General features: G+C 51.1%; 1 protein-coding gene across 1 annotated transcript; it reads left to right on the forward strand.

The window, feature by feature from the left end:
- Positions 1-550: 550 nt before the first annotated feature.
- Positions 551-3,261, forward strand: RNF44 (ring finger protein 44). The gene is made up of 10 exons (XM_006873470.1): positions 551-657; positions 821-1,010; positions 1,317-1,484; positions 1,652-1,825; positions 1,912-2,073; positions 2,161-2,285; positions 2,459-2,546; positions 2,627-2,748; positions 2,846-2,945; positions 3,199-3,261. The coding sequence occupies exons 1-10, from the start codon at positions 551-553 to the stop codon at positions 3,259-3,261; spliced, it is 1,299 nt and encodes a 432-aa protein (XP_006873532.1).
- Positions 3,262-10,437: the final 7,176 nt, after the last annotated feature.

Raw genomic sequence — 10,437 nt, forward strand, 5'->3', positions numbered from 1 at the left:
TGGAACCTTCCTTCTCCGAGGGATGATCAGTCATAGTTGGACAGGTGCTCTGAGATCAGTTAAAGAAAGAACATGCTCCTGCTTTGGGGAGGGAACCTCTGAGGGCAGGAACCAAGTGAATGGGTACAGGTGTGAATTCCCTTTTAAGTCAGCCAGAAGGAGGAAGGCAAGGGTTCCTGGAACCTCCTCTCTCCTGGCACTCATTCCTACCAGGACAGGAAGCCCCGAGACCCCACCAGAAGGAGGCTCCCTGGAGCCTTCTAGCTGCCCAGCTCTCTGAACTCAACACAGCTGAAGTCCGGGCTCTCTACTGCCCTGCCGAGTAAGCCCACCCATTAGTGTGTGTACACTAAGTCACCCCAGTGTCCCAAAGGGACCAGGCCCAAGTCTGTGGCGACCAAGAGGACCTGGGAGCATTGTGGCCCCTGGAATCACAGTGCAGATATTTGAGTCATTCCTGACTCCTGATAGCACCAACAACTGAGCCTTAGTTTCTTCATCTGCTTGCCTCCTAGGGGTGTGAGCCCCAGTCCAGTCCCTCCACCCCCTGATGCGACCATGGGCGGTGGCAGTGACTAGGTGGCCCACCTCGGCACCTGTGGGTCAGCGGAGATTCTTGGCAGGGCCCAGCAGTGCTCCAGGCCAACTCCGGCTCAGGTAGGAAGGAGCCCCTGGGGCTGGGGCTTCTAGCTTGGGTAGGGTGGTGGAAGACAGGGAGGAACTCGCTCCCTGTCTGGTGGGGTGGGACCCAGCTACTTTGCTCTCTCTGTAAATGTGCAGCCCCCCTCAGACCAATTGGGGCCTCCTTTCTGTGGTACAGCCCCGGCCGTGAGGGCCCCCTGGCCAGCCCGCCTACCCAGGATGAGCGCTTACCCTCCCAGCAGCCTCTGCCCCAACCACCTCACCTCCCTGTAGAGGAGCACCGAGCTTCGGCTCCTGCCGGCGGGAGCCCCCGAATGCTGCACCCGGCCACCCAGCAGAGCCCATTCATGGTTGATCTCCACGACCAGGTAGGCAGGGTACACCCTGACACCCCTTCTCCCAACCCTCAGCAAGCTGGTCTAGAAGCAAAGGTGGCAAAGCCCCGATTTCATTCACCCTGCTTACCATACTGCGTGCTTGAGGCATTGTTAGCTCCATTTCACAGGTAGGTTAATGAAAGCCCAGAGGGCCTGGAGCAGGGGGTAGACAGGTCAGCATGTAGGTAGGCCCCCAGAGGAGAAAGGAAAGGGAGCTGGGCTGGCAGGTTTCTCTCCCTTCTAGGGAACCTGTGTGACCAGACCTCCCTCCAATTCCCTGGGCCTCTCTACCCACAGGTGCACCAGGGACCTGTCCCTCTGTCCTACACAGTTACCACTGTGACCACCCAAGGCTTCCCCTTGCCTGCGGGCCAGCACATTCCTGGCTGTAGTGCCCAGCAGCTCCCAGCATGCTCCGTGATGTTCAGCGGACAGCACTACCCCCTCTGCTGCCTCCCACCCCCAGTGAGTACACTGCCCCCTCTCCTCTCCCCAGGAGAGTGTGCCTTCACTTGGGAACATAGCCCTGGACCCCAGCCCCTTGAGAGTAAAGCGTGTCCTACACAGGGGGTGTGGAGAGGATGGCATGCAGATGGCATGGCCCCTGGCCTGAGCCCCACCCTCTCCCACAGCTGATCCAGGCATGCACCATGCAGCAGCTGCCAGTGCCCTACCAGGCCTACCCCCACCTCATTTCCAGCGACCACTACATCCTGCACCCGCCGCCACCGGCCCCGCCTCCCCAGCACCCTCACATGGCGCCCCTAGGGCAGTTCGTGTCGCTGCAGACCCAGCACCCGAGAATGGTGAGTCGATCTGGTGCTGAAACTAGGTCAGGGGTTGGGTGGGATTTCCACTGGCCAGTCTTGACCCAGTGCAACTCCTCCCTCAGCCCTTGCAGCGGCTTGACAGCGATGTGGACCTGCGGGGGGACCAACACCCCTTGGGGAGCTTCACCTATTCCACCTCAGCCCCCGGTCCTACCCTCTCTCCATCCATACCCCTGCACTACCTGCCCCATGAGCCGCTGCCTCAGGAGCTGCCCTTTGGCATGGTAAGTGCTGCGCCCCCACCCCCAGGAAGCTAGGTGGGCCTAGGGGCAGGCCACTGGGTTGACCTGCCCCTGGCTCCCCTTTCACAGCCGTATTCCCACATGATGCCTCGGAGACTGAACACCCAGAGATACCGTCTGCAACAGCCGCTGCCACCGCCACCCCCACCCCCACCCCCTCCACCTTATTACCCCAGTTTCCTGCCCTACTTCCTGTAAGTACCAGCAGTTCTGCCCCGGGGCTGAGCGATGCTTTGTTCTCCTGGGGCCTCTGGAGCTGGACCCAGACAGATACCAAGGGTTCACTGTGTGGACCAGCCCAAGCTCCAGGCTCCGTGTCCCCTGCCCCCAACTTTGGTTTTAAACTCCCATGCCTGTCTCCCTATAGTTCGATGCTGCCAATGTCCCCCACCACAATGGGGCCTACCATCAGCCTGGATCTGGATGTGGATGATGTAGAGATGGAGAACTACGAGGTCTGTGGGGCCTGGCCTGTGTTGTGTGGTGGGTGGGGGTCCTGCCCAGGAGCTACTGACTCTGCCTCTCCTCCACACAGGCCCTCCTCAACCTGGCAGAGCGGCTGGGCGATGCCAAACCCCGAGGCCTCACCAAAGCTGATATTGAGCGGCTCCCGTCCTACCGATTCAACCCTGACAGCCATCAGTCAGAGCAGACTCTGTGAGTCTTCCCACCCCCTGGGCGCTGGAAGGGCAAGGGGTACCCTGGGGTGGGCTTCAGGTGAAACCTGGATGGATGGCTCTGGGCCTCCCTCTAGGTGTGTCGTCTGCTTCAGCGACTTCGAAGTTAGGCAGCTCCTCCGGGTTCTGCCCTGCAACCATGAATTCCACACCAAGTGCGTCGATAAGTGGTTGAAGGTAATACGACGGGAGCCAGCTCCCCGGGGGCTCCCGAGTGGTGAGGGAAGAGGGTGGGCTTTAAAGAGCTCCCTCGTCATTTTTTTTTTTATTTTGTCCAAAAGCTCGGGCTCCATTCAGGGCTCCCAGGTCCCCCAGAGTTAGGGGTGTACAACCAGGGAGCGAGCAGGGACAATGTGGAGGTTTGGCTAAGGGCAGGTGAATATGGATCCTGATGTGTGTCTGACCGCTCCCCTCCACCCCCAACCCCCAGGCCAACCGGACGTGCCCCATATGCCGGGCCGATGCCTCCGAGGTACCCAGGGAGGCCGAGTGAGGCCCCAAAGCTGTCCAGGAGAGCCCTGCCCAAAGCTCTGGAAACTCGGGGTGCAGGACCCCAGGAGGATGGGAGGGAGTTCCCAAGCCTGCCCTGCCATCCCCGCCTGCCTCTCCAGAGCTGGTGCCAGGGTCAGCCCCGCGAGACGCCCCTGCAATAAGCCCCCTGCATTTGCCAAGCTCCAAAGACCCCTTTCCCAGTCTGCCTGCCTGTCTGCTCGCCACGGAGCTGCCCGAGTGCCCGCACTCACTCGGCTTCCCTCCTGTTTGCTCTCGGGCCTGTCTCTTCTTCCTCGTTGGCACTGGGAACCAGGGGTCCCTTTCCCGAGTGTGACTGATGGAGATGGTGGGCCCAGGATGGGCACAGGGGCCCCTTCTTGGGTCACTTGGTCTCTTGCACTGAAATGGTGTGCTCGGGCAGATGGGATGAGGCCATCTTCCAAGCCCCAGGCTGGGTCTTCCCTCCCACCTTGATCTCAGATAGACTCAGAAGCCATTGAGCCCTGGCTTGTGTACAGGGTGAGTCTGGCTCTGAGGGGACCCTCACCTCGGGCACAACATTCCAGCCCCTACCCCTAGGCTGGAGGTCTCAGAGCCCACCTGCCCAGCAGACAGGCCAGGGCCACACCAGAGAGTGATCCCTATCCTCCTTGTGGCTGCCCCCTGCACCAGTGTCCAGGCCTGACTCCTGCCCCATCTCCTTCTCTTGTCTTTTTGCATGAATGTGAGGAGCAGCCATTTGTGTTTATTCATTTGGCCCAAAATTGTGTGTAGGATCTGGGGGTATGGATTTTTAAACATTTTTTTCTTTTGGTTTAATGGGGGGTATAGGAACCACCCGGGGCAGGGATGCCCACTGGAGCCGCCCGGCCTGCGTGCATGTGAGCGGCTGGGGCTGGGCCGGGCGGGCGGGGGTCTGTGCTCAGCTGATAACTGCCATGCACTGTACTGCACACGTCCCCAGAGCCGACTGGGACAGTTCGCTTTTCAGGGCATTTCCCTCCAGCCAGGGCCCGCCTCCCACCTGCCTGGGTGAGTCTCCTCCAGGGGCAACCCTGGAGGACAGGGACCAAGGAGGGCGTGGCCCCACCCCTCCGGAGGGCCCTTTCCAGCCTGGGCTCTGCCCTTCAGGAGGGGGGCCCCCTGTTAGGTTCTGGCTGAGCTCCCCTACTCCCTGGTCCCTGATTCTCCCCAAACCCCAGCTGGGGTTGCTGCCCCCGAACGAACTGCGTGTGGGGCCGGCACATCCTAGCAGGCAGCCCCTGGCGCCTGCTGCCTCAGGGATGCTCCAACCACCCTCGTTCTCCCTGCAGCTGCCCTGGCCTTCCCCCTCCCCCCCAGCCTGCCAGGGGGCCCCATCAGCCCGGCCCCACCCCTGAGGAGAACCCAAAGTCTTACTGTATATAACTCCAGGTGACGTTTCTATATTTATAGCAGTGTTGAAAACCCACGTGTTTTACACAGAGAACCACCCGCTCCAAACCCCCCATCCTTCCCTACCCCAACAAAAGGTTTTCAGAAAACCCTTACAGTTCCTGGGGCAGGCGGAAACGGGCTCATGCGTGTGTGTGGTGGCTGCAGCCATGATGCCAACAAGCAGCTACTGGGGGGAAGCATTTAAAAAAAAAAATCATTCAAAAAACAAGATTTATAAAACAATTATTTAGAATGTTTGTGATTTGCCGACCTTGCTATAGATGCCACGTTACCAATGATTTCCTGTGGTGGGGGCTTGTCATTGTTTACTCTGATTTACCACCTTCTGGCCTAGGTATGACCGTGGGCACCATCCCCCAGCCCTGGCTGGGACCAGCGCCTGAGTTCTGTGTTAGAAAGGTTTTATCTATATATATATATACATATATATATATCATTACGTGTGTGTATGTATGTATATATATATATAAATGTAATTTGGGGGGCCCTGTTCCTTGCACATTTTACAGTTACCTCATTTTTCCCATGTATGTATTTGAGAAAATGCTAATATATAGAGAAAAAAAATGGTTCTTAAAGCTTAAATGTGTGGTTTTTTCCATTCCATTGGATTCACATTGGTTTGTAGCATTTAACATAACTAGTATGTTGTATTATATATATGTGTATACTGATTGAAATTTTTAACAGATTTGTACTTTTTTTAAAATGAAAGTTGCTAGTTCTGCTTGACCAAGTAGTGCAATCATTATTTTTTTTAATATTGTTGCTGATTTCAGAGGGATATTCACTAATAAATGTATGATGTATACCGAGTACTGTCCACACTGTCTTTGGCACTTGTTCTTTTGGCAAGACGTTCAGGTGGGAGGAAAGGATTGGCCTCAGTTGTGGAAGTTTGGGGGAGTCAGTGCCCCTTACTCATGAGGGATGTGTTAGTTCAATGGTCACTTTTTCCCACAGGAATGAGGTGGGATTCTGTTCCTACCTTCCTTGAGGAAGACTCAGACAGTTGACCTAGTACATGCCTGTCCATTGCTATGGCGTGGAACATGTTTCACAGAGCTTCCAGACTAGGAAGCAAGGCCTGGTGATCAACTTGAAAATCTCATAAGGTCACAACAGTCCATTTACAGCCTGTCATGAGGGGAGTTCAGAACCAGGCATTTTGTTGTACATGGCGGGATCACTATGAGTTGAGGGTTGACTTAAAGCCAACATCAAGAACAACTGTTGGCAAGTGATAGGATCTCATCTTAACTAGTTTGAAATCACTGATCTGCAAATTGGCTTCAAGTGTGAGTGGATTAGGGGACTAAGGTGTGCTGTTAGGAACCTTTTTGTTCTTAAGCAGCTGTCTGTGTGGTAGCCCTTGGTAGTACGGAAGAACAGAATCCCACTTAGTTATCTCTAGCATCATCTCCAAGGGAACACCATTCCCTGCCCCCCACAGGAATTCCAACAGAACTTCTGGGATTGAGTCTTGACAGAGCAACTTGCTCACCCCTGAATCACTCCCATAGAGGGACACATGACCAGATTGGCTAGGTCTCCATTACATGCCCACTCACACTGCACAGCATGCAGCCCACATCCCAGAGTGGGGATGAAGAGCCCAAGAACCACCAACAGGGCGAGGCTGGTGATCTTGCATTCCTCATACTCTAATGAGGGTGTTGGTGTTGCAAGAACACCAGCTGGTTTGTTAGCGCATCAGAAAGCAACATGGTCTGGAGCAGGAACAGAGACCTGGAACTTTGTGTTTGTGGTGCCACTACTTTCTCGTCAAGGCACTTCTCAGTTGGCATTTGGATCTTCTGTAAATTAGGGGACAGGGTTGGTCAAGTGGTTCCCTAAAGTGTGTTTCACTGAAGGTCCTACAGGAGCCTAAAAAGCTCTGGTAGCGTAGTGGTTACAAATCAGGCTGTGAACCTCAGTCAGCAGTTCAAAACCACCAGCTGTTCCGCAGGAGAAAGATGAGGCTTTCTGCTTCCGTAAAGATTTACAGCCTCGGAAACCCTGTACAGGGTCGTTATGAGTCGGAACCGACTCCACAGCACATAACAACACAGGAGCCTAATGTGTTCAGTGTGTCTCTGTGGTCAAGATCGACAGCCCACATTGTAGCCAGGGGTTGACATTGCAGGGCTTCTAGTTTTGTCTATGCTGATAAGTATTATAAGTCTCCATAGAATGCTTACATTTGGCTTGTGTGGGCACGTATGAGTTCCAGTTCCGTTCCCTGGGGCATAAGGGGAGCTAGAGCAGTGGTAGAAACTAAATTCCTGGGGCCTTAGAAATCTGAGGAAAATGTAAGGTATGTAGCCACCAAGTTCTTTCTAGTATTTCAAAATAATAACGTATGGGAAAGAAAAATCACATGAATGTATCAACACCAAAAAGCATCAGACAAAATTCAACACATTATACAAACTGTCAGCAAGGAGAGCTTCTTTAATTATGATAAAGAGCATCTATAAGAAACCTACTGTTAACATCATACTTAATGATAAAGACTGGATGCTTTCTCCTAAAATCAGGACAAGGCAAGGACATCTACTCAACATCATACTGGAAGACCTAGCCAACACAATAAGGCATGAAACGAAAATACAAGGCACATGGAAACCAAAAACACATTTGCAATCACTCACAAAGAAATAGGTATGAATCTAACAAAATACATACAGGACTTAAATGCTTCAGACTACAAAGTGCTGAAATCAAAGACGTAAGTGAAGAAACACTGTATGTTCTCAGATTGGAAGACTCAACATAATGTCACTTCTCAAATTGATTAGTAAATTTAATTCAATCTCTATCAAAATCCCAGCAAAGTTTTTTGTAGATACAGATGAGCTTATCCTAAAATTTATTTGGAGAGGCAAGGGAATTAGACTAAAATCTGAAAAGAGTAAAAAGAATCACTATCTGATTTTTTTTTAATGTTTTATTGTGAATTATGTGATAGTTTACATGAGAAAACATTAGCTTCACATTCATCCTATCATATATAGTTTCATTGCCATGGTTACAATCCCCTCCATGCATCATCAACCAACCAAAGGGTATACCCTACAAGCCTGCCTTCTGGTCGTCCGCAAACAGCCCCTCTCCCTCTCTGGGTCTAGAGGCCCCAGATGCTCCATCTCTCCATGTCATCGTCTCTGCCTCCATCTCTGGTATCACTGCTTCTCTGAGTAGGGTCCGGCACTCCACTCCTGAACTGCAAAGATAACCACTCCCCTCCTTTTGCTACAAAATGTCTACCTTTACATTCCCAACCTTCACAGTCAGTCCTGATAACAATTCACTATTGTATCACAAGAGACCTATCCGCATTTCCTTTCATCAGCATCGCCTAGACAGATTGGATACTACTCAGTGGAGATTCTACCTTCCTCCATGCCCTCTGGATCTAGGTTCCCTCTTGAAAGCTTGTAAGCCAGTCACTTTTTGCCTTTGTAGCTCCCCCCCACCACCACCACCACCATTTTGGGTAGCCAATGTCAAAGTTGCCCATCTCTGTCTACTCTGTCTGGAGGGGGTGGGAATGATCCTTGCTGTAAAAGGTTTGTTCCCTCTTGAGCTACTGCCTCCGTAGTTGTAGGTCAAGTTCATTAAATTGTATCAGATTACTTATTTTCCTCTTCTTTCTTCTAGTTGAGTTCTGATCATCCAGTCACTGAAACCAGGATAAGTGGGTATCATCTGCAAGTGTGGGTGTTCTTATGCATATGCCTCTCTTCTTATCAGCTGGATGCTTCACTCTCCACTCTAGTTCTCTGTGACTATGTCACTGACTGGGCCCAAGAGTCCCCAGGTCTTGCCACACTGCTGGCCAAACCAGGTCTCCACCTGGGTTCACAGGAGTCTATTGAACATTGTAGGTCTTAGCTCGCAGCTTCATTGCTGTCTTTCCCTCACTTTGTCCCTTATCGGTGATGAATGTGGTCACAATTAGAGCTTGCATTCCCATTGAGTCTCAGTCTTGGAAGGGTCACTATCTGATTTTAAGACATAGCTGCAAAGTCCTGGAGTGGTGCTATAGGATAAGCACTTGACCATAAGATTGGTTTGAAGCTGAAGGTTGGCAGTTCAAACTCACCAGCTGCTCCTTGGAAAACCCTATACAGCAGGGATAGGGAACGTCCAGCCCACAGGCCATATAAGGCAACTGAAGTTCCAGCCATCACATTGTTCTTTACTAAGTGCCACCGAGTTGGTTCCTATTCATAGCAACCCTGTACAGTGTTTCCAAGGAGCAGCTGGTGGTTTCAAACTACTAGCTTTGTGGTTCGCAGTCCAGTGCTAATCCTACAGAGCCACATCAGGAGTCTAGCACATTTTGTTGTTGTTGTTGTTGTTAGGTGCCATCGAGTCGGTACCAACTCATAGCGACCTTATGCACAGCAGAATGAAAGACTATTATTGCCATGCTTGAGCCCACTGATGCTACCACTTTGCCAATCCATCTCGCTGGGGGTCTTCCTCTTTTTCTCTGATCCTCCACCTTACCAAACATGATATCCTTCTCCAGCAATTGGTCCCTCCTAACAATATGTCAGAAGTAAGAGAGATGAAGTTTGGTCATCCTGGCCTCCAAGGAGCACTCTGGCTGCACTTCTTCCAACACAGATCTGTTAATTCTTTTGGCAGCCCATGACACTTTCAATATTCTCCTCCAACACCATAATTCAAAAGCATCAATTCTTCTACGGTCTTCCTTATTCACTGCCCAGCTTTCGCATGCATGTGAGGTTATTGAAAACACCATGGCTTGGGTCGGGTACACCTTAGTCTTCAAGCTGACATCTTTGCTCTTGAACACTTTAAAAAGGTCTGTGCAGCAGATTTGCCTAATGTACTACATCATTTGATTTCTTGACTGCTGCTTCCATGAATGTTGATAGTTGATCCAAGAAGAATGAAGTCCTTGAGAACCTCAATCTTTTCTCCATTGATAAGAATGTGTTGTATTGGTCCAGAGGTGAGGATATTTGTTTTCTTTACAGTGAGATGTAATCCATACCTAAGGCTGCATTTGTTGTTGTTAAGTGCCGTCAAGTCAATTCCCACCCATAGTGACCCTGTATAGGGTTTCCAAGGAGCAGCTGGTGAGCTTGAACCACTGACCTTGCAATTCAAATGACTTTGCAGTCTGACGCATTAGCCCACAGTACCACATTAAATGTTTGACCAAATACAGCAGGCTAATTTTTAAACTTGATCATTTTATGTTCCCCGTGAGTGATGTTACAAATATCTAAATGGCTTGTAGCAGTAAAAAGTTTCCTCACTCCTGCTATACAGGGTTATTGTGATTCTGAATCACCTTGACACTTAACAACAACAACATAGGATTCCTATAGGATAAGCACTGGACTGCAAGGTCAGTTTGAACCACAGGGTGGGCAGTTCCAACTCAACAGCTGCTCCTCTGAAAATCTACACAGTAGGGGTTGTTGTTGATGTTTTTAAGTGCTGTCGAGTCAGTTCCAACTCAAAGTGACTGACCCTGAATAGGTTTTCCAAGGAGTGGCTAGTGAACTTGAACCACCAACGCTGCAGTTCAAACCCGCCTTGCAGTTCAGCACATTAACTTGTGGGGAACTTATTTCTGCCAAAATTTATAGCATCATTCGTGGGCCATACAAAATTACCAATTTAAAAATTAGCCTGCCAGGCTTGCAGAATGTGCCCTTTGGTTGTTTAAATTATTATATATTCCTGAGTGTTT

This window comes from Chrysochloris asiatica, unplaced genomic scaffold (genome assembly GCF_000296735.1).
Source record: "Chrysochloris asiatica unplaced genomic scaffold, ChrAsi1.0 scaffold00242, whole genome shotgun sequence".
NCBI classification, from domain to species: Eukaryota; Metazoa; Chordata; class Mammalia; order Afrosoricida; family Chrysochloridae; genus Chrysochloris; species Chrysochloris asiatica.